Consider the following 25,409-nt stretch of genomic DNA (forward strand, 5'->3'; position numbering starts at 1 on the left):
AATCATCAAGCACGTCAGCCACGGGCGCGTACTAACACAGAACATACAGAAACTGTATAGTTGTTAGGCCAAAATGAGAGCGTCCACTGTTGGCTTGCCATAAGCTAATGGCGCATGAGAGTATGTGTCTCATCACCCTCTGTCTGTTGAACCAACTAATTATTGATTTCCTCCGCACAGTCTGCCAAATCCAGCAGGTGGCAGTATGTCTGTGAGACATTAAACAATAGGAAGGGGCACCAGCGCTTCTTCTGCCTCAGGAAGCTGCCCTACATCCACATCAGACAAACCATGTTAACACTATTTGCTTTTATTGAGTCTCTTTTATCCTTTTCTTTGGCGGCATGGTTTAGCAGTCTGACACTGAAGGACAGGAACAGACTGTGTCAGATCATAAAATGGTCCACTCACCTGATTGGGGAGCTGCATCTGATCATAGATTAGATCAGATTAGATTAGACAGAACTTTATTGATCCCTTGGGAAGACTCCCCCAGGGAAATTGAGGTTCCAGCAGCATTGTATTGCAGCACACAGGGTAAGAAGCACACAGAGTATCAAAAGTGAAAGGAAAAACAAACAAACAAAAACAGCCTGCAAATATAAATATAAACACACAAATATAAATACCAGACATACTGATCAATACTGGTTTACTGGCTATTACTGTTCCTCTCCTTCCTGTCCTCTGTCTTCCTGTTACTCCTCCTCCCCCTGAGTGAGTAGCTGTACAGTCTGATGACCTAAGGGACAAAGGAGAATCCCTGTACACCAAACCGTTACAGCGGATAGCCAGCTGCATCACAAGTGATTACTCCCACCCTCTGGCTAATGAATTCCAGCTCCTACCTTCTGGTCGTAGGTTTATATTCCCAAGGTGTAGGACAAAACACTACAGGAGCAGCTTTATTCCAGTTGTGATTGAACAAATCAGGGTTTGTACATATTTTTTTATTTATCTCCTTATTTATTTACCCTTTTGCATACTTTATGCTGGTGGTCTTTTATTGGTTTCTCTTGATTCCTGTTTTAGTCTTTCAGTCAGCTAAGAGTATCTGTTTGTGTCTGTGTCACACTTTTGTTCTTTGTCAGTTTTTAGCGTTTTCATTGTCAATGTTTTTGTCTGACTACATGGATGCCCTTTCTTCTGTTTTGCTGCAAGACAAATCTACCTACGGGTACAAATAAAGTTACCTGAACCTTCCTATTGATCATAATATGCAAGACTGTTCTCATTACGTCTTCTTTAAATTTTGTGAGTTACACAATGATTGCATTTGTTGTTTTTGAATTATTGTCTCTGCAAACTGGCTGGGATGGACTCACTCATTCACTCCATCTACAAGTTTGCTGTTCAAGCCCTATGCTTTTACCAGTGCAGGTGTTTTATACACAACATGTCCAGTACTTTTTGACTGTGTGACTATCGCATTATATTGCTGTCATTGATATCTTTTCGATTTATATATATATATGTATTGTTCTCAGTGTGTTTATTGTTATTTTATGTATCTTGCTGCCATTTCTGCATTGTTAGCAGTTTTATTGTGTGTAACATGCAGAACATCCTGGAATCCTATAAGAACAACAGTAGTAAAATACAATCCTATGCTTAAATATTGAATTCATAGCGGCCACAAAGTACAATATAAACTTTCAGAAGTAGAACAGGAAACAAGGTCAAAGAGAAAACTAAACAGGAAACATTTTCTGTTGAAAGGTGTGTCACGTCATGTGTGCTCAGTAATCACACCCACACCTACAGTGTAGGTGGGCAGACCCAGAGAGGATTAGTGACTTTCATACAGGCGGCAAAGTAACATTTTACACGGCAGGCTGAGAGGACGCATAGATAAGAGCAGGACGAAGACTGAACATGAATCCTGATCCTGCAGCCAATATCTCAGAGCTGGATACCTTCAGTGGGACACCAGGAAATCGCACTAAATCTGACACAAAGAGCTGCTCTGACGAGCAGTTAAAGGAACCAGAGTTGGACCCTGTCCTGGGTTGGGCTCCCAGTGGGCGTCGCCTGATTTCTGGCCTGTTGGGCCTAAACGTGGTGCTGCTGGGAGCTGCCCTGGTAGCTGGTCGGGCTTTTAACCCCTCAGGTCTGAAACATGAGGAGCCCCAGCTGTTCCTGCTGCTGCTGATGTTCTTCAGCTTGGTTTGGATGTTGTGGTACCTGATGTGGGCCAGAAATCAACCTGGCATCTGTCCACATAAAGACCACCACGCCGGGGGAGTCACAGTCATAGGTAAGTGCTCATGCATCATATCACTACCGTCAGTGCTACAGAAGCTTGTCTTGGCTCATGCATATTTTTTGTTTCTCCTGCTGCTCTGTCCCAGTGGTCCTCATCTTTTTTGCCGCATTCAGCGTGCTGCTCTTCATCTCTAGGATCGGTTATTTGCTCAGTATGAGGGAGTGCAAACCTGTGGCTAAGGTGGTCTCTCCATTTATCGAAGCTCCCTTTCTTGGACTTCAGGTAAAGAACAAATTCTATAACTTCATTTTCAACAATAATACATTTTTAGTAACATTTGATGGTCAAAAAAAAATCTCAAATTCCTAAAGGTTTATTGAAGTTCACTCTCTGATTTAGTTTAAGGATATTTATAGTCTGGTCCATAAGTATGATGGATTGGATAGTGATTGGAGAAAATGTGAATAGTGCAGTTTTTATCAGTCATCTTTGCAAGTCATTACAGGATAGAGGCTTGTATCTCTTGTCTTGATGGCTTCCCTCATTTGTTGTCTTGCATGGCCACAATTTTTGAGACCTGTCTACTCCAGACAGATTTACTGTACATAACCATACAGTTTGCATTTCCTAATTATTGATATAAATGAAATCCAAGACATATTCAGTGACTTGGAAATGCTCACGTGTAAATTTGCTGAGTGGTCTAAAGAAAACTGGCTGATTATTTGTATTTGGCCAGTTACGTCTTGGCTCTGATGAGTTGGGTCACCAATATTTACTCCTGGGTTTCATTTCTGAACATGCAACTTGTGTGCGTCCTTGGACATGTCACTTCATTTGCATTGTCCCAGGCTACCCAGCTGTAAATGGGTACCAGCCTTGGGCTGGAGACATAACCAGTGTCGGACTGGCATCCTGTCCAAGAGGAGTCATAGATGCTCATCCGCTTCACTTACTTCATCTTCTAAAAATGGAAGCACTGTATATGAACATAACTGTAATTCTTAAATAGTTAAAGCAATATTTTTGTTATGCCCTTTGAATTAAAGCTTAATTTGAAGCGCATCTTGATTATTTCATTTCATTTCCATAGTAGTGTTTTACTAAAGTACAATTCCAAAAAATTTCACTGTCCAAATACATATGGATCTGTGTATCCACAATGGCTGAAGCCTGCAGAAAAGACAGAACTTATGCCCCTCTATTTTTAAGGATGCTTGCCTGTTTCATTGTCCATTTTGTGACATCTATATTATAATATCCAAGTGGCCTCTGTATGCGTACGGCTTCGATCACACAGAAACCAGGGAGAACTGACATTTGCCGAATCATTTCAAGTGTATTGTTTGGATACTGTTGCTATTAACTGCAGTGATGAACAAAGAGTTGTCAGTGCCCCTGAAAAATGCCATTGTTCACAAGGGTGCAATTTAGAACTAGAAATTGGGGGGACAAAGTGCGAGGCCCGCAGGGCCGAAGCCCATAGGGCGGGGGTCTGGGGGCCGCTTTAGGCCCCCAGAAGCCAACGGTTTCTAGATAAGCTCAGATGCATTCTGAGCATCCAGAACAGTAATTTTAATGTTTTGAGAAGACCATAAAGTGGACACCATTTGACTTATGCAATTTGAAACTGTGGATATTAGTACTTTATTCTGAGAATAGCCAGCATTGATTTTATTAACATATTTGTGTAAATAAGGTATCACCACATGTGTAGAACTCAAAATGAATGATAGGTTGAGTTTTCATTAAAAAACAACTGCAATGTGGTAAAATGTATTCATAAATATGAAAGAACAGGCTCTTAATAATGATTAACTATCGCATACTGTATTTTTTTTTTCTCAAGATTTGTTTTTGCATAAGTTTGAAAAAACAACAGATTATAAGTTTAGGATAAATTACTTATGAATTAAATTTTCGAAGTGGCACTAATGACAACACTCATACTGAACATAATTTCGCTTGCATAGACTGATTTTGGAGATCAAGCAATAATTGCAGATGGGTCCCAGATAGCTTTTCTGATTTCCTTTTCTAACTGTCAGAATTTAGTAAATTAGCACATGGTCCATTGATACTTATGTGTAGACACTAGTCCCTAGAAGCAACTATTTTTGGTTTCAAATCTGGGCAAACGCAGTCCCAGAAAATTCCGAATGTGACAAACAAGAAACAGGTGTTGTAAACAAGTCAATGCTGCTAAAAATACAAACTTGTAGAAACAAAGATACTATTCTGACATGGTTTTGCACATAAGACTGACATAGCATGTTTCAAGTACACACATATATGTCAGAAGGTGGGGGGGGGGGGACATACCATATTCTGTCCCCCCTGGTTGAAAAGGTGGGGGGGACATATCCCCCATATCCCCCACCAAATTGCGCCCATGATTGTTCAGCAGAAAACCCAAAACAAACTCAGACCGACAGTAAAAGGTGTGTCCAAATCAATGTACCAGACAGTTGTCTGGTACATTCTTAAAAAGAAAGAACAAACTGGTTTACAGTGGATCAGCAGCATGGTAGATGACAAAAGAGTTGTTTTAACAACATTTAACCAGATTGACAGCACCTGGAAGGAGGTCACAATACTACATCAACATCAAAGACAACAATCAAGGCAAAAACTCAGTAAGCTAAACTAAGTAAACAGAGATTTACCGCAAAAATGGTAAATCAACTGCATGTACATAGCAATTTCATAGTCAAAGTGCTTTACAGTGATGCCTCACACCTATATCAGAGTACTGCCATTCAGGCCACTCACTAAACACCAGGAACAACTTGGGGCTTGCTTGTAAATATAGTAGAGTCATTAATCAATTCTCAAGCAGCCAAGAAATACAATGCAACGGGTAGTAATGTTAGCAGATGGCAAGTCCATCTTACAAATTTTTATTGCCAGAGAAAAGCTTACTGTGGCCTGAAAAGCAGATGCTTCCTTGGGATTGACAGGGGAAGTATCACTATTGGCTTTAAAATGTGTTATAATTAGCATTGTTTTCACATACGTAAAAGCACTTATTTAAAAAACAAAATTGGTCTTAAGGTAACATTTCAAAAGCATGCCTTAAAAAACAGGCATCATCCTATCGGTGGGGTTGTCTTATATTTGGAAAAACATGGTAATACCTCTGATCTGCCAAAATACGCAATTCAGTACTTCTCTTTACAGGTCAAAATTTATGTACACTTTTTTATATACAGTTCATGGACATTAATCTAAGGAAGTCATACAGTGCACAATAAAGGACAATTATCTTTCTGAATAAACTAATCAGGCAAGATATCTTGTTTGAAGAAATGTTCTTGGACAATGTACATTCACAAAAATCTTTCAGTCAACTTTTAATCATGAATGAAGGAGCAAATCAACAAAATATGTTTATATTTAAATTTGCACTGAGAAAGGTTTTCTGTGTTACCAGTGGCACCATGATGAGGTACTACCACTACAAGGACAAATTATTTTCAAAGCACTAAATATTTTTTCCTTTAACAATAAATATCTTTAGTTTTCTAACTGACTTTATGAAAATAAGAATTGAATTTCGTAAGAAAACATCAAAAATGGACTTAATCTAAAGAAAATTATGATTGCCCTTGCTTAACAGTATTGCTCAGAAGAATATAGACATACAATAAATAAATAAATAAATAAATAAGAATAAAAAATTACCTACAACTTTCATTTTAATGCTTGTGGCAGTTCAGTGGCAAGATATTTTCAAAGTTTGTGTTTAGAATTACCTTGATTGTTGTGCATAAGAACCATTTGTTTTTGCTACTCACTAATTTTGGTAGGGAGTGATAGATTGTGAGTTTGCGAGGAGAATGACTGGGAGGAGTCAAAACACAACAAAACACAATACTTAAGTATTTGAACACCCTGCGATTTTGTAAGTTCTCCCACTTAGAAATCATGGAGGGGTCTGAAATTTTCATCTTAGGTGCATGTCCACTGTGAGAGACATAATCCAAAAAAAAAAAAAAAAAAAAAAAAAATCAAAAATCACAAAGTATGATTTTTTTTAATCATTTATTTGCATGTTACTGCTGCAAATAAGTATTTCAACACCTGCCAATCAGCAAAAAGTCTGGCCCTCAAAGACCTGTTAGTCCGCCTCTAAAATGTCCACCTCCACTCCACTTATTATTCCAAATTAGAAGCACCTATTTGAGGTCGTTAGCTGCATAAAGACACCTGTCCACCCCACACAATCAGTAAGACTCCAACTACTAACATGGCTAAGACCAAAGAGCTGTCCAAAGACACCAGAGACAAAATTGTAGACCTCCACAAGGCTGGAAAGGGGTATGAGGCAATTGCCAAGCAGCTTGGTGAAAGAAGATCAACTGTTGGAGCAATTAGTAGAAAGTGGAAGAAGCTAAACATGACTGTCAATCTCCCTCGGACTGGGGCTCCATGCAAGATTCCACCTCGTGGCGTATCAATTATCCTAAGAAAAGTGAGGAATCAGCCCAGAACTGCACAGGAGGAGCTGGTCATTGACCTGAAGAGAGCTGGCACAGTTTCCAAGGTTACTGTGGGTAAGACACTAAGACGTCATGGGTTAAAATCATACATGGCACAGAAGGTTCCCCTGCTTAAATCGGCACACGTCCAGGTTGTCTTAAGTTTGCCCATGACCATTTGGATGATCCAGAGGAGTCATGGGAGAAAGTCATGTGATCAGATGAGACCAAAATAGAACTTTCTTAATTCCACTCACCGTGTTTGGAGGAAGAAGAATGCTGAGTACCATCCCAAAAACACCGTCCCTACTGTGAAGCATGGGGGTGGAGGCATCATGCTTTGGGGGTGTTTTCTGCACATGGGACAGGACGACTGCACTGTATTAAGGACAGGATGACCGGGACCATGTATTGCGAGATTTTGGGGTACAACTTCCTTCCCTCAGTTAGAGCATTGAAGATGGGTCGTGGATGGGTCTTCCAACATGACAATGACCCGAAGCACACAGCCAGGATAAGGTTCTGGAGTGGCCTAGCCAGACCTAAACCCAATAGAAAATCTTTGGAGGGAGCTCAAACTCCATGTTTCTCAGCGACAGCCCAGTAACCTGGTTGATCTAGAGAAGATCTGTATGGAGGAGTGGACCAAAATCCCTGCTGCAGTGTGTGCAAACCTGGTGAAAAACTACAGGAAACGTTTGACCTCTGTAATTGCAAACAAAGGCTACTGTAAATATATTAACATTGATTTTTCACAGGTGTTGAAATACTTATTTGCAGCAGTAACATACAAATAAATTATTTAAAAAATCATACATTGTGATTTCTGGATTTTTTTTTTTTTTTTTTTTTAGATTATGTCTCTCACAGTGGACATGCACCTAAGATGAAAATTTCAGACCTCTCCATGATTTCTAAGTGGAAGAACTTGCAAAACCGCAGGGTGTTCAAATACTTATTTTCCTCACTGTAGCTGTTAACTTCGCTTCATTTGTGTGTAAACATAACATCTTTCTCATATATTATGTAAAAGCTACTGACAAATAAACACTTCCAAAACTGAAAATGTTTTTGTAACCTGATACCTCTGGAGTGATTCACAAGACATCTTGCAGACGTCAGTGTGCACGTTAATATCAAAGCTAACTTCCGCTCTTGTCAAAAGCTCATGTATGCGCACACACACGTCCTCTTGCAGACACCATTAAAGTGTGATTCTTTAATTATGGGCACTATTGGCCTTGTAAATGTAATTTCCACCACACCATTGCCTTACAATATAAAGCGCCTTGGGGCAACTGTTTGTTGTGATTTGGCGCTATATACATGTGCTCTGATGTCACTGTTTATCTCCATAGAAACTACCTAAACAATCTTTCATACAAACTGTTTAAAGGGACATTACAGTGTTGTGGTGGAAATTACGGCAATAGTGTGGGACAACTACATTTTGTTTAAAAAAATCACAACAGTTGTATGACATTGAATACCCCAATTATGTTTTGATTATTTTACTGATATTTTATTCAGAGATATTTTAAAACATTAGAAAAAAAAGTTTCTTTACCATTCATTTTTATCATTGAAGATCAAAAGAATGGGTGTGGGACAAGCACAAAACAGCAATATTTGCATATAATGAAGGTGAAAAAGTCATCATAGACTACTAGAACAAATTTCTTAACACACTTTCATTGTAAAGATAACTATAAAAGTGTGAAATTTTCCCTTTTTTCTGTTTTTCATACAATATGATCAAAGGACATAAGTGCCCGTAGTCTAAGAATCACCCTAAAGCGTAAATGAAATATTGTTTATGATTGATTGAGTTTATTCTGCAATGTCGCATAAACATACAGACACAATAAAGCATAAAGGCTTATTTTCTTTGTGCTGCTTGTGAAATTATCACATCACAAAATATAGATGCTTGTGTATATATATATATATGTTTACCACTGTGTTACATCACCTTTCCTTCTAACAATACTCAATAAGCGTTTGGGAACTGAGGACACTAATTATTGAAGCTTTGTAGGTGGAATTGTTTCCCATTCTTGCTTGATGTACGACTTTAGTTGTTCAACAGTCCGGGGTCTCCATTGACGTACTGTGTGCTTCATAACGTGCCACATATTTTCAATGGGCGACAGGTCTGGACTGCAGGCAGGCCAGTCTAGTACCCGCGCTCTTTTACTATGAAGCCACGCTGTTGTAACACATGCAGAATGTGGCTTGGCATTGTCTTGTTGAAATAAGCAGGGACTTCCCTGAAAAAGACGTTGCTTGGATGGCAGCATGTGTTGCTCCAAAACCTGGATGTACCTTTCAGCATTGATGGTGCCGTAAACTGGCCCACATGTTCCTGTAGTGGAACAAGCGTTATTTTACTTTACCAAAAAAAAAAAAAAAAATTGTACCCTTAAAAATTCATTCAGAAACCTCTCTAACACCTCCAACATTTGCATGACTTCAGTGAAATGCCCTTAAATTAAATATGAACATTTTCACTTTAACCTCATGTTCATCATTTGCTTCCAACTTAAAGTCACTTTGTCGACAGATGGACAAACACACAAGACTGAAAACAAAATCCCTGCATTTGCTACCGCATGAAAAAACATGAAAATATGAGGTGCTGCGTTCCAAATGCCAAATGGGATGCAAATCAACAGCAACATCAACTCCAGACTCTGTGGTGATTTGACTGCCTGTGTTTTTTTATGTTCTCTCACATCTGCTGTATGTGATTTGTGTTTAATGATCTGCTCTTTTGCGCCTTTTTCCTTAATTCTTTGCAAATATTGTGCTTTTTTATTTTGCAGACTTATTTACTGTGGGCTCATTCCAAAGACTGTATTCACAGACACAAGATAATCACCAGGTACATCTACATTATTTAGACATTTTAAATTTTACTTGCATTTATTCATAGATTTCAATCTTGGGATTGCGTAACACACACAAAAAGTTGCATCAGCTCTCACGTGCGCTTGTGTTTCATTTTATATTTGCATTCTGCGTTTGCTTCAGGTCTGGTCTCATGGTGATGTTCTCAGCTGACCTTCTGCTGTGGCTGAACGCCGTGACAGAGGACACGATCCATCAGGAAGTCGAGTTAGAGAAATCAGGCAGCAGCATCAATTCATCTGAACATGTAGACGACTCTGACACAGCAGGTATCACCAACATGCCTTTGTGCATGGAACAGATCCCACTGAGCATCAACTCTCATTTACCTTGTCATTTTATAAAGCACCACGAGACCAGTGCTTGAAACAATTGGATGAATTTTAGGTGTGTGTGTATATATATATATATATACGAGGTCTATTAGAAAAGTATCCGACCTTATTATTTTTTTCAAAAACCATATGGATTTGAATCACGTGTGATTACATCAGACATGCTTGAACCCTCGTGGGCATGCGAGAGTTTTTTCATGCCTGTCGGTTACGTCATTCCCCTGTGGGCAGTCTTTGAGTGAGGAGTCGCCCACCCTCTCGTCGTTTTTTCATTGTTTAGGAATGGCTCAGAGACTGCTGCTTTGTTTGATCAAAATTTTTTCAGAACTGTAAGGCACAACTGAGTGGACACCATTCGATAAATTCGGCTGGTTTTCAGTAAAAATTTTAACGGCTGATGAGAGATTTTGGTCTGGTAGTGTCGCTTTAAGGACGGTCCACGGCGCCTGACGGCGATCTGCGCTTCGAGGTGGCAGCGTCTCGCCGTTTCAAGTTGAAAACTTCCACATTTCAGGCTCTGTTGACCCAGTAAGTCGTCAGAGAACAGAGAACTTTCAGAAGAAGTCGGCATGAGGAGTTTATTCGGACATTCCATTGTTAACGGACATTTTGTAATGAAAGAACGTGTGGGCAGAGTCGCATGTCGGGCCGGACCTGACCGCGGGGGGTCGCGACAGGAAAAACACCTCCGTTGGAAACCTTAACGGGCAAGTTGGAACATGCCCAAGCTGTTAAACAATTTCTCAGTTACTCACTTGTTGAAAGCCATCAAAAGCCGACCTGAATTTTACAAATGGTTTTCAACACGGAGGTGTTTTTCCTGTCGCGGCGCACACAGATTTGCCGAGTCGTCACGGAAACGACTTGGCGAATTTGCGTGCACGTCTTTCATTAAAAAATGTCCTTAAACAGTGGAATGTCCGCATAAAGTCCTCATGCCGGCCTCTTCTGAATCTTCTCTGTTCTCTCACGATGTCCTGGGTGAATTAAGCCTTAAATTAGGATGTTTTCAGCTCGAAACAGGCCGACAACGGCGCCTGGAAGCGCTGCAGGACGTCCCGCTCCGTGGGAAGTCCTTACACCGACAGAAACACCCTATAATCTCTCATCAGCCGTTAAACTGTTCACCGAAAACCAGCGTAATTTCTCGAATAGTGTCCACTCGGATATTCCTCACAGGTCCAGAAAAAATTTTGATAAAGCAACGCGCGCCGTCTCAAGCAGCGTGTGAAACAAAGGAATTCAGCCGAGAGGGTGGGACCACATCTCACTCAAGGCCTGCCCACAGGGAAATGACGTCACCGACGCGTGAAAAAACTCACGCATGCGCACGAGGGTTCAAGCATGATTGGTGTAATCGCACATCATTCAAATCCATATAGTTAAAAAAAAATAAAATAAAAGGGTCAGTTTATTATCTAAGAGACCTCGTATATATATAGAATCTAACAGATCTTGGATGAATTAAGACCAACTTGCAAATTATACCATTAAGAAAAATGTTTATATATTATACTTAACCAGTGGTGGGCACAGCTAACTGAAAAGTTAGCTTCGATAACCATTAAATCGCTAACTGAAAAGTTAACTTTTATAACGCTAAACCGCTAAAAAAAAAATTTTTTTTTGCAGAAGCTACTGCTAACTTTTAGTATTAACTTGGTACACTGTTGGCTACTGATAAGCCAGTTTCAAGATTAAGCGCCACAGGGGCTGCTGGGTAAATTCAAAGGCGATCACGAACACACAAAAAAATAAACAAATAAAAAATAAAACCCCAAACAGTATCATCTTTATCAAAAGCAGTAAATCACAGTATTAGAAGTCACAGTTTCTCTCTATATTATATATTGATAAACCGTGAATGGAACTACGGCTCACCCGTACTGCGTTCACAAGCACAAAACAAATGCACGAAAAATAAATGAATAATAAAAATACTGACTTTTGAGCTGCTTACATACTGCTTTCGTCCACAGTGTAACAACTTGTCTTCTTACCAGCGCTTGTGCACTTTGACCTGTGAATTGGTCCTCTAATGGTTTTCAAAGTTAGCTGAAAACTAATCCACTAATGAAAATGTTAGCTTCGCTAATTAGCGATTAGTGGATTAGTGGAACTGTGCCCATCACTGTACTTAACTATGTTTAACTGATCTTTTCTGCTCTGATTACTGCACACGGCAAAAAAATCCCAACCTCTTCATTGCTTTCAAAAGCTTTAAATGAACATAATAATGAAAATAATATGAGCGAAGCGCCGCACAGTGGCGCAAAGCTCGCTCTGTAGTAGACAATGGCCCAAAAATCTGCCAACGAAGGCACAAACTGGAAATGGCACAAAAAAATCTGCCCATGGGAGACAAAGCCAAAAACCGGACAATACTGTCGTAAAAAGCCACAAACCGATGGTAGACGAAGCCACAGACCGTTAATGACATGGTGAGATGCTGTAGAGCTTCATACGTTCATGTCCGCGACATATACATATTATTCACACCTAAATTAATGCAAGCTGAAACCAGAACCACAGCACATGCACAATGCATTATGGAACCATGTACGTAATAACTATACAATGTAATTTGTCACTTTTAAATAACTGCAGTCGGCCACGTTTGATAGAGTGAATATTGAGTGAATATTTGAGTGAATATTGTGTACATAAAAAATGAATGAGTTCCTCCAGTTTGGTAACACTGGAACAGATCAGGTCAGCTTTGGGAGCATTCACTGGTGTCACCTGTTGCTGCACTAACAAAAACATGGGTGTGGTGATGGGTCGTAGAGCCTTGGGTACTGATGGCAACAATTCAGGCAGAAACTAGATTTCGTGCCACCTCTCAAAAGTAAACATCTGCCACAGTCAAGTGAAAAATGGGTGTTTCTTTGGCTGTTCACATTGAGTCATCTACGTGCTGGATCAAGTCTACAGAAAGCCACTGCATGGCCAAAATGTCAGCGCTGATGCGCCCTCGTAACACAACCCTCCTCACCCCCATCTCCTTAATTAATACAAAGTCATTCCAGTGGTACCAAAGGATCCATAGGTCACCATAGTTCACAAGTTAGTTTCCAAGTCTCACAACCATATAATAAGATGGGAAGCACCAGGACCCTAAAGACCCAAAAGACAAAATGCAGGATTATAACATGCAGATGCAGTTCTACATGGAGGAATTAGTTTCTATGATTTAAATGAAATGAAAGCAAGATGAGAGCAGACATCACCTTCACAGCGGTGGACAAAAAGACCTTGGTGTATGTTTATATGTCTGTAAAAATGAACTTAACTGTCCTAAGAAATTCTACGGGAAAGTTAAAACGTGGACACATGCCAGCGCAGTCTCTGGCTGTGTGCTCAGCTTCTCTAGCTTTGATTAACCTCCTCTGTGTTGCAAATAAAGTCACCAGCCGACCTTCAGTGTTCTTCGACACAGTAGTGGTGCAGTCTTTGTGAAAATGATATTCTTTCATGTTTGTTATTATAAAACTACAAGTAAAGTTCAAATCGTGATTCAATGAATTCTCAGATTCACTATGAGAAACAGTGCAGAGCGTGGCAAGGCTGTCTCTGCGAGTTTCCAACCAGTATGGTTGTTGTTTAAGTAGTAAAAGCACTTGTTGTCTGCTTGCCAATCAGCGTGTTGGACTTTAAATGAGCTGTGGATAGGCCCAAAGATTGCGCATTGGTTTTGCCAGGTTACAGAAAGTGATTGTGTCACAGATCACCAAAAACCTGGTCTGAAGACAAAGATACATACACACACACCTCTTCCTGTACGGGGACCATAGTGAGGTCTTGGAAAATGCTCATTGGGAATGAGGACTACCCTTTCTGCTAGAAATAAACTGATGCTGCATTTAAACTCTAGACGTCTCTCTAAGTCCAGTTGTCACCTCAAATTTTGAAGAATCTCTTTGAGAGGAGCTTTTTTTTTTTTTTTTTTTTTACAGCCTCTGGAAGCCTTTTCATTAAAAATCTTGTGCAGACCGGCCTAAATGTCCTCACTTTCCAAAATGGTCCTCACTAAACAGGTCTTCTATCCACGATGATCCTCACAAAGACAGATGGATAAACCAAGAAGCCTAGATGGGTGATCTAAAGCATATTGATCAGCAAAATATTTGATTGATTGGTATGAAACACTTTATAAACATCATACTGAAGTCCTACATATTCAAAAACACCTTTATAGACAAATGTATATTTACTTGAACATTTACAGTAGTGTTCAGAATAATAGTAGTGTTATGTGACTAAAAAGATGAATCCAGGTTTTGAGTATATTTGTTATTGTTACATGGGAAACAAGGTACCAGTAGATTCAGTAGATTCTCACAAATCCAACAAGACCAAGCATTCATGATATGCACACTCTTAAGGCTAGGAAATTGGGATATTAGTAAAAAAAAAAAAAGTAGAAAAGGGGGTGTTCACAATAATAGTAGCATCTGCTGTTGATGCTCCAAACTCAAACTCAGTTTTTCATGATTTCTTCACATCTGCGAGGCATTAATTTTATTGGTTTGGAACCCAAGATTTTGTTTACTAGTGTGCTTGGGGTCATTGTCTTGTTGATACACCCATTTCAAGGGCATGTCCTCTTCACCATAAGGCAACATGACCTCTTCAAGTATTTTGACATATCCAAACTGATCCATGATACCTGGTATGCGATATATAGGCCCAACACCATAGTAGGAGAAACATGCCCATATCATGATGCTTGCACCACCATGCTTCACTGTCTTCACTGTGAACTGTGGCTTGAATTCAGATTTGGGGGTCGTCTCATGAACTGTCTGCAGCCCTTGGACCCAAAAAGAACAATTTTACTCTCATCAGTCCACAATATATTCCTCCATTTCTCTTTAAGCCAGTTGATGTGTTCTTTGGCAAATTGTAACCTCTTCTGCACGTTTTAACAGAGGGACTTTGCGGGGGATTCTTGCAAATAAATTAGCTTCACACAGGCGTCTTCTAACTGTCACAGCACTTACAGGTAACTCCAGACTGTCTTTGATCATCCTGGAGCTGATCAATGAGTGAGCCTTTGCCATTCTGGTTATTCTTCTATCCATTTTGATGGTCGCTTTCCATTTTCTTCCACGTCTCTGGTTTTTTGTCCATTTTAAAGCATTGGAGATCATTGCAGATGAACAGCCTATATTTTTTTACACCTGCGTATAGGTTTTCCCCTCTCCAATCAACTTTTTAATCAAACTACGCTGTTCTTCTGAGCAATGTCTTGAACATCCCATTTTCCTCAGGCTTTCAAAGAGAAAAGCATGTTCAACAGGTGCTGGCTTCATCCGTAAATAGGGGACACCTGATTCACACCTGTTTGTTCCACAAAATTGGCGAACTCACTGGCTGAATGCCACACTATTACTGTGAACATCCCCTTTTCTTTTTTTTTTTACTAATAGTCCAATTTCATAGCTTAAGAGTTGTGCATATCATGAATGCTTGGTCTTGTTGGATTTGTGAGAATTTACTGAATCTACTGGTACCTTGTTTCCCATGTAACAATAAGAAATATACTCAAAACCTGGATTAATCTTTTTAGTCACATAGCACTATTATTCTGAACACTACTGTATATTGTGGTGTATAGATTACGCAACGTATGCATATAAATGAATGAGTTTCATTTTTTCATAAAATTCATAACTGTAATCATCCTCAGCATACTCAAACTCTGCAGAATTGCCTTGAACTTGATGGTTGGTTTTATGGTTAAAAGAATGCTGTTCCCCTGTCATGCTTCAGGATTTGTCAATTCCACATTTTGCCAGTGCAGCGTGAGCACAGCCTGCCTCACCTTCAGGAAAGCCTATGAGATTCTTTATCCTTTCAACATCGAGTATTACTTAATGGCCGGCTGTATGGTCTACGTCATGTGGAAGAACGTGGGCCGCAGGATGAGTCCGGGTCCCCATGAGCATGTGACTCCCAAGCTGACTCTCCATGTCATCTACCAAGGTGGGATCACATTTGGACTGGTGTTTGGTGCCCTGCTGCTCGTAGTAGGAGTGATTGTCTTCATTCTCTATCAGATTTGGGTGAGCCAGCAGGAGCTTCGTTTCACAGCCTTCCTCTTATTTTACGGCTACCACTTAGCCATCATGCCCGTCATGTCTGTGTGCTCGCTGGTCGGTCTGCTGGTCCACAGGCTGGAGAGGAGGGCACAGGAAAATGGGCACAACCCCACACGTAGCCTAGATGTCCTCCTTCTCACTGCTGCTGCCCTCGGCCAGTTAGGCCTGTCCTACTTCTCCCTAGTGGCAGCCTTCGCTCTGGGGACCAGCGGAACGCTGGCAGACCTGGACCTGTCCTATTCCATTATCAGCCTTCTGGAGTTGATCCTCCAGAACATCTTTATCATCGAAGGTCTCCACAGGCATCCTCACCTACTGGCCAAGAAGAAAGACAAGCGGCGGAGCAACATCTTCACAGTAAGCATGCCTGCCTTTTATGTGGTAGATTAGAACAGTTTTTTAAAATTTAAGTCAGCCATTTGAAAAGTTTTGTTTAAATGTTAAACTGCCCCATCTCACACAGCTGAAGAAAAAGGACACCGCCTCAAAGAAAGAGGAGGGGCAGACAAATGTTTCTCTACTGGATCGTAATTTGTCAGCACCCTCTGCTGCCCACGAGCATGATGGGAAAACACCCTGGACCAAGAGAGTGATTCAAGAAATCTGTGCTTTCCTCATCCTTCAAATATCATGGTAATATCCCAGAGCTTGTACAAAAATACTGCAAGGTTATCCCGATCAATTGTTTTTTGCCCCCTGATCTGAGTCATTCAATGATGAGTGAGAGTCCCGATCTGATGCATGTATTTTCCCAGATATTACACTTTCACAGACACTGCAAGCACTTTAAGGTCAATCAGGTATACGTATGTATTTGACAGTTTAACAGCTCTGTCTTGTATTTAAAAGCCAAACAAACAAACAAGAACTACCCCTTAATTGTTATTAATGGTGTAAACAGGTTTTTTTTTATGACATCAATTCCTTTTAGTGCAGCATTAAAGTAGTAAAATTTCAATTTATTTCATTTATACAGAACCAAATCACAATAAAGCTGCCTCAAACCGCTTCACACAAGTAAGGTCAAATTTTACAAAACTCTTAGAGCAACCACACAGGTGACAGTGGTAATGGCCCCTTCACAAATAACACAAAGTTGGGCGAAAGACGCAAAAACCGGCTGAAAGAGTGATAATACAAGGAAATGGCGAACCACGAAATGTTCCACCCGCTGTTGGGAGGAACACACGGTCAGACAGGTGTGAACGATCCCGAGGTGACTGTTTCGTGCACGTGCACACAGTGCGAGGACTTGCATCGCGCTCGTACAGTAGCACATTACATGCTGATATATTATTTATGCTGTGGCATAAATAAACGGAAATGGGTTTACCACAAAATAATGTGAGTGCACAGAACATTATAAGAACAATGAATGTACTGTTTAAATGTAAGACAATCATGTTACTGGCCATGATTCTGTTCTCACTGAAGAAAAACAACCACACACACACACACTCAATTTTTAATATTTAATTCCTGTTAAAAAGAGCGGACAACATATGAATTATCCTCCTCTTGGCCGTAAACAAGGAAGTAATGAATTGACATGGATGACTTTTTCTTCCTTTTATTTTTTACATGAATAACCTGATGCACTCATATCATTGACACATCAGCTGGCTCCACGTGTCCCTCTGTCCAGCACACAGTGAAGTGCTGGTGGCCGCGTTGCAAAGGGGATATATGGTTTTATTTATTACAATGTGAGGAGAGCCCACCGATGCACAAGCCTCATGGTGGCATCTCATTCAGTGATATTCTGCATGGCATGATATGTGTTTCCCAGTTGTGCGTAGTGATGATGCAGCGGTCAGGTGCAGTTCTGACTGCATACTCATCGCTGTGCATGCTAAGACGTGGTTGGGGTGATCCAGTTTGTTTTTATTTTTTGGCATGTCAACGTTTGCCTTGCACAAGGGTGATCAATATGTGTCCCCAGGTTTGCGTTGTGATGTGGCTGCGAACAGGAGCGCCGCACACTGCAGGACCGCAGCACTGGCAGTGGCCGGTGGTCAGCCCCCTTCCTCCATGATTTCAAATGTCATCCAAGTCGTGACATGGTTAACTGTCAACCACAGTCCCCTTGACAAACGCATCACATAACTGTAGTGCATGTGTGTGCGTGTGACCATGTCAATCAATACATGATTGACACACGACAAGCCCACCTTCCCATTGCAGCAATGCGCTCACATAGATTGGCTCACGGGTCCAGCCTGTGGGGCAATTGAGCTGGCCACGCTGATTTTTCGGAGAGGTTGTCAGTCAGGGTGTGACATGACCATCGACCGTGGGCGTTGCGTTCACGTGTCACATGACATGCCTGTCCAGTCGGCTGGTGGGTGGCGCATAGTGTGTCACGCAGCCTGGGCTGGGTTCTTATGTGCATCTCTGTTGTGGTGGTGTGGGTTTGCGATATGTCTGGAGTTCCACCAGCTGTCAGTTGTGCCATTATGGACATGACGACCATCACACTGCACTGCAGCCACCATCCGCAACCTCAGCCACACCTTGACTATAGGCTTGTGGTGTGGGGGGGAATGACACACTTGCATACCATCTGTGGGGAGGGGAGCACGTCACACACTCGCATGCCATTTGTATTGGGGGGGACACTGCACACTTGCATGCCATTTGCGTTGCAGGGGGAAACGGCACACTCACACACCATTTGTGTTGCTTGGTAACACACTCGTGGGGCACTTTGGAAATGTGGGGCCATTCACATAGCAAGCTTGAAAGTGGTTGCGTGCTCTCGGTTTCATGCTGGGCAGTGCAATGGCCCCCCTTTTCTAAGTGCCCCGCGAGTAGTGTTGGATGTTCGTGGATGGCATCTGGACTCTGGCCGACTTTGGTCAAGAATGGGTCAAATGGCCATTGTCCGGCATATGCCGACATTCGGCCACTGGTGTAGAGGCTACCTTGTTTGCGCCATTAGGCCATGGTTCAACATGGCCGATGATTTCATGCAGTTCCTCGGCCGCAGCACGATATGGCCGACCTGCGTACGACATGGCTTGTGAATGCTGCGAACATGATCAGATGGCAGTTTGACCTCTTCGAATGGGTTTCCGGCACGCGAATATAGAGTGCATGTGCTGTGCCTGAATGGATGTGGTAACCGCTGTATGAGGGGTTCGAGTGTGTCTCCCATTTCCGATGAGTGCCGTTCGAATTCCCCTTTGTGCGCCATTCTGCCTCTATTGTGTCATGTGTGAAGGGGCCCTAAAACCAGTTTAGAAGGAGCTGCCCATACAGGGTTGTTGTCAACTAGCCCCCAATGTATATGCCACGTACTAACTATATCCAAATGTCTGCTCAATATTAACACAAATGTCATTTGTATCCATAGGAGCGGACTTAAGTGTAAAAACATACATTCTCACCTCAGTCTCTGGAGGTGACAGTTAAAGTATCAAGACATGCCAGCAGCTCCAGCAGTTCAACCAATTCACTGACGAGCTGAGGATGCAAGCTGTTAGCACTGGCAAGTTCTCATACTTGAAAACATTATAGAAATGTTAACTTTGTACATTTCCCCTCCAGTATTTATTCGGTCAACAAATGTTTATCAGGGTTACTGTTTCTACTTATTTGGGATTCAATGAATAATGTGGGGCTGCCAGAAACTAAAAATTTATGTTTGAGCTGATCAACTGTCTCTTATTTTATTTCATAGAATAAATATCCAAATAATCACAACAAAAAGGCCTTAAGGTCAATGGATTACTTTTAGGTTTTCATCATAACTAGCAGGGCTACATGCTGATAAGGGCCAGTTGGTGAGATGCTACTTGGTACAGGGGCTACCTGATAATGGGGATAATTGGTGAGGGACCACTACTTAAGATCTAGCTCGGGCTACCACGTAATGACCCTTGTTGATGAGGGGCTACCACATAATGGCGCCAAGCTGATGAGGAGCTACCTAGTAAAGGGGCTACGTGATGAGGATAGTTGGTGACATAGTACCTCATAATGGTGCGAGTTGGTGAGGCCTACCAACAAATAAAGACGAGTTGGTGAGAGGCTACTAGTTATTAAGATGGAGTTTTTGAGGGGCTACCACATAATGGCGCCAAGTTAGGAACTACCTGGTCATGGGGCTACGTGATAATGCAGATAGTTGGCAATGGCTCTAGCTGACTGTAAATCACAGACAGATGAAGGAACGGGCAATTATTATTGCCCCCCCCCCCCCAAATATATGTATATATGAGTATTATGATGCAATTTTTGTCAAAACATCCACACTTTGTTGAAGGGGGTGAAATAATTTGACAATGAACGCTCACATGTTGATGAACAAATTTGAAACATTAAAATTTCCCTTTGTGGGTTCACTGTCTGATAAAAACATGTGACCTTTTTCTTCCAGCTGTGGGTCATCCCTGCGTTTGGAGTCCATCCGCAGTTCGAGAACGGTCTGGGCAAACTGTTTTTTGGCTTCACTCCTTGGTTCATTCTGGTCAATCTGGGTCAGCCGCTCGCTGTCTTTTAACAGGATGCACTCTGTAGGAGCTCTGATGGACTGCTCATCTCTGCTTAACATCTATTGACACTACGCATATTTGTTCACTGTCGAACAAGACAAGATACAAGGAACATTATAAATGTGTAGGTTTCAAGAAATACTTTATTTCTTCTGAAGACCTCTTCTTGTCATTTCAGCAGCAGAAAATGTTTTCAAGGAGTTGACGAGAAACCAGGACTAATATCCCCTGCACCTGAGTTAGGGTTCAGTCTCTTATCAGTCTCCACTTTTTCTCTAGTTAAAATAACCTTTACAATGTCTTTCCATGTCATTGGCAAGAAGACTGAATGATGTAAAAAGAGGAGCACAGTGATTTAGACAAAATGCCACAAAAACATCCCCTTGTTATTTATACAATTATGGTGAAATAACTTTTTTTTCTTGTTGTTGGCAAAAATAATTTATTCAACATTAATGCGCTCTGTAACTATGACCATTTTGCATTTCTTCTTTGGTGTCTACTACAGTTTGTTTTTGTGAATAATTTATTCTGTTTCAGAGTTTGGCAGGAAACGTGCCCGCTGGGTAGGTAGGATGAAGGCAAACTGGTACATCCTCCTCCAAGGCCTCCAAGGCCTAAATCCGTTGGATCTCAAAAAGTCTGATATCCGTGTCGTACCAGACTGGAGGGTCAACATTGCTAAGAGGAGTCCAAAAGAAAAACAAGTCATTCAGTTTATTTATAATTAATCAATAAGTGAATTGAAGAGAGCTGGCTTCTGGAATTCTTTATTATTCACGTTGCGTACCGTAATATATAACGCCCCACTGTAGGGGTGCGGAACCACATGGCAGTTCCAGCGTTGGCCTGGGTACTTCCTGATGATGGATGGGATGAGGACTGGGAGGAGGGCCCACGAGTGTCCCATGTTGAAGGAATTTAAGATTTCTGACTCATCCGTCGTCCTCTAAAAAAAAAAAAACAATAACACTCAGATCAAGAAATAAAAACAAGTTCAAACTGTTGCCCTCAGATCACTCCCAAACTTTGAAAGGTCACAACTAGACTGTTAAAACCCACATAGTGATTTCTGACCACCTGATCAAGATGGGATCAGTCTGTCTCGTGCGTTTAGAGTAGCCGGCATCTTTTTGTTTAGTCCTGCATCAAGCCAGTGATCTGTGATCAAGATCGCAAAATGACACACCCCACTTCACCACACACGTAGCTCCCATGTATATTCTATAACTGGTACTGGTAGTAAATCTTTTGTGATGAAATATCTGAATTAACGAACCGATCACCCCTCCATAAACGTAACTGCAAATATGACGTATAAAGCAGTTTACCACAGGAGTTGCTGTTACAAAGTCAGTATTGGATAGATCAATTAAACACAAAAGGTCCAATGATTGGCTCCTTGAAGATATCAGATCAGATGTGGGAGCATGCACGTCTTGGATAGCAACCACCTAGGCAGACAATCAGTCCATCACCACCTCAGTCCATCACCACCTCTCTAAAGTAACCACCCTACATACTGCAGCAAAATTAAAGTTTGGGCATCTTGTTGGCTTTGTCCAGCTGATGGGGTCCTCATCACACTGAGGCACCCGTGTGCAGGATTATGCTCAGAAAACATCCTGGATGAAAACCTGCTCCAGAGCAATCTTGACCTCGGCGACGGTTCATCTTTCGGAAAGACGATGACCCTAAACACACAGCCAAGATATCACAGGAGTGGCTTCAGGGCAATTCTCTGAATGTCCTTGAGCCAGAGCCCAGACCTGAATCCGATTGAACATCTCTGGAGAGATCTGAAAATGGCTGTGCACACCGACGCACCCCATCCAACCTGATGGGAGCTTGAGAGATTCTGCAAAGAGGAATGGCCAAAACTGATCAAATATACAGTAGTGTGCAGAATAATAGTAGTGCGTATGTGACTAAAAAGATTAATCCAGGTTTTGAGTATATTTCTTGTTACATGGGAAACAAGGTACCAGTAGATTCAGTAGATTCTCACAAATCCAACAAGACCAAGCATTCATGATACGCACACTCTTAAGGCTATGAAATTGGGCTATTAGTAAAAAAAAAAAAGTAGAAAAGTCTGTGTTCACAATAATAGTGTGGCATTCAGTCAGTGAGTTTGTCAATTTTGTGGAACAAACAGGTGTGAATCAGGTGTCCCCTATTTAAGGATGAAGCCAGCACCTGTTGAACACGCTTTTCTCTTTGAAAGCCTGAGGAAAATGGGACGTTCAAGACATTGTTCAGAAGAACAGCGTAGTATGATTAAAAAGTTGATTGGAGAGGGGAAAACTTAAACGCAGGTGCAAAAAATGATATGCTGTTCATGTACAATGATCTCCAATGCTTTAAAATGGACAAAAAAAACCAGAGATGCATGGAAGAAAATGGAAAACCACCATCACAATGGATAGAGGAACAACCAGAATGGCAAAGGCTCACCCACTGATCAGCTCCAGGATGATCAAAGACAGTCTGAAGCTAATTTATTTGCAAGAATCCCCCGCAAAGTCCCTCTGTTAAATAAAAGACGTGCAGAAGAGGTTACAATTTGCCAGAGAACACATCGACTGGCCTGAAGAGAAATGGAGGAATATTTTGTGGACTGATGAGAGTAAAATTGTTCTTTTTGGGTCCAAGGGCCGCAGGCAGTTTGTGAGACGACCCCCAAACTCTGAATTCAAGCCACAGTTCACAGTGAAGACAGTGAAGCATGGTGGTGCAAGCATCATGATATGGGCATGTTTCTCCTACTATGGTGTTGGGCCTATATATCGCATACCAGGTATCATGGATCAGTTTGGATATGTCAAAATACTTAAAGAGGTCATGTTGCCTTATGCTGAAGAGGACATGCCCTTGGAATGGGTGTTTCAACAAGACAATGACCCCAAGCACACTAGTAAACCAGCAAAATCTTGGTTCCAAACCAACAAAATTAATGCCTCGCAGATGTGAAGAAATCATGAAAAACTGTGGTTATACAACTAAATACTAGTTTAGTGATTCACAGGATTGCTAAAAAAGCAGTTTGAACATAATAGTTTTGAGTTTGTAGCGTCAACAGCAGATGCTACTATTATTGTGAACACCCCCTTTTCTACTTTTTTTTTTACTAATAGCCCAATTTCATAGCCTTAGAGTGTGCATATCATGAATGCTTGTCCTGTTGGAATTGTGAGAATCTACTGGTACCATTGTTTCCCATGTAACAATAAGAAATAGTACTCAAAAACCCGGATTAATCTTTTTAGTCACATAGCAGTACTACTATTCTGAACACTACTGTAGATGCCACAAGTTTGGTGCATCATATTCAAGAAGACCTGAGGCTGCAATAGCTGCCAAAGTTCCGCGGGGGGGAGACACGGGCGATACACATTAATGGACTGTATTTTTTAATGTTTGGACTGTGTAATTGTTTGTGATGCTGCACCATGGTACCGATGTTGTTCCGTGTGTCATGTGCTTTAATGTATTCTCAAGCTGCAAAACTGATTGCCCCATGGGGGGACACAAATAAAGTGAAGTACACACGCACCCCACATGTTGAGGAGGGAGCCAACACACTGGCACACCACATGTGCTGCTTTGCAATGCCACACTCGTGGGGGCACTTAGACAAATTTCACATCCAGCTCAAAAGCTGCTAAAGCAAAATACAAGGCAAAGATTGAAGACCACTTTATGAATAGAGATCTGATGCGTGCGTGGCAGGCCATCCAGCAGATCACAAACCACAGAGGCAACCCTGAACCCCTGTAGACATTAATGTCCTTCGCTGGCTGAGGAGCTCAATCATTTTATGTGCCCGTTTGAAACAAAAGGGCTTAACAACGGTAGCTATTCCCCACCCCTCTGCTGACACAGACTATCCACTCACTGGTTCGGCAGAGAGGTGAGGGCACATCTTAAGTCTATGAACACTAGGAAGGCAGAGGGGCCTGATGGAATTCCAGGAAGGGTGGTTAAAGACTGCGCCCACCAGTTGGCAGATGTCTTTGGGGCAGATATTTTTAACAGATTCTCTTCAAAGGTACTGTACCAACTTGCTTCAAACAGCCACCATTCATTCCAGTGCCCAAGCAAAGTAACATTAGAACCATGAATGACTACAGACCGGTGGCTCTTACTCCTATTGTGGCTAAGTGCTTTGAGAGGCTGGTGATGAAGCATTTAAAATCTGTCCTTCCCCTCAATCTGGACCAGCATCAATATGCCTATAGGGCAAATAGATCCACAGAGGATGCTATCATCACAGCTCTCCATACAGCTTTAATGCACCTTGACAATAAAGGGGCAAGTGTGATAATGCTTTTTATAGATTACAGCTCTGCTTTCAAAACAATTGTACCCAGTAAGTTGGTCACAAAGCTCCTCAACCTAGGCCTTAGCAATACTTTATGTGCATGGATTAAGGATTTCCTGTCTGACCGCCCACAGGCAGTCAAACTGGGCCCACATCTATCCTCCAGTCTGTCTCTTAGCACTGGCGCACCACAAGGCTGCGTGCTAAGTCCGTTGCTTTATTCCATCTATACATATGACTGCATTCCCACCCATCCCTCAAACATGATAATAAAATTTCTTGATGACACGACTGTGGTGGGACAGATCTTCAACGGCAAAGAGGCAGCCTATAGAGATGAAGTTGAAAGGCTAGTTAAATGGTGCACAGAAAATAATTTGACCCTCAATGTCAAGAAAACCAAAGAGATTATAGTTGACTTCAGGAAGCACAAGGATGACACCTCTCCCTTAACCATCAAAGGTGAGGTAGTATAGAGAGTCTCTTGTTTTAAATTTCTGGGCACCTGGATCACTGAGGATCTTAAATGGAAAGATAATACATCTGCAAAAAA

The 25,409-nt window shown here is 41.5% G+C and overlaps 2 protein-coding genes across 4 annotated transcripts in view; one reads left to right on the plus strand and one right to left on the minus strand.

Annotated features, from left to right (window-relative positions):
• Positions 1–1,817: 1,817 nt before the first annotated feature.
• LOC117531018 (proton channel OTOP3-like) lies at positions 1,818–21,155 on the plus strand. The gene is given in 9 exon segments (XM_034194014.1): positions 1,818–2,257; positions 2,352–2,488; positions 9,513–9,571; positions 9,721–9,866; positions 15,708–16,393; positions 16,500–16,669; positions 17,689–17,698; positions 20,418–20,534; positions 20,536–21,155. Coding segments are annotated over 9 exon segments (1,770 nt in total). The 5' UTR covers positions 1,818–1,875; the 3' UTR covers positions 20,599–21,155.
• The window catches only part of LOC117531017 (protein HID1-like), a 61,604-nt gene continuing 57,012 nt past the window's right edge, over positions 20,818–25,409 (minus strand). For 2 of the 3 annotated variants that reach the window (XM_034194011.1, XM_034194012.1), the window contains exon 19: positions 21,317–21,481. In XM_034194011.1, the coding sequence (XP_034049902.1) occupies positions 21,454–21,481 (28 nt within the window). In that variant the 3' untranslated portion in view covers positions 21,317–21,453. Of the gene's footprint in view, positions 21,214–21,316; positions 21,482–25,409 lie in introns of those variants that run through there. The other variant, XM_034194013.1, reaches the window with a different exon arrangement.

This window comes from Thalassophryne amazonica, chromosome 18, assembly GCF_902500255.1.
Source record: "Thalassophryne amazonica chromosome 18, fThaAma1.1, whole genome shotgun sequence".
Classification (NCBI taxonomy): Eukaryota; Metazoa; Chordata; class Actinopteri; order Batrachoidiformes; family Batrachoididae; genus Thalassophryne; species Thalassophryne amazonica.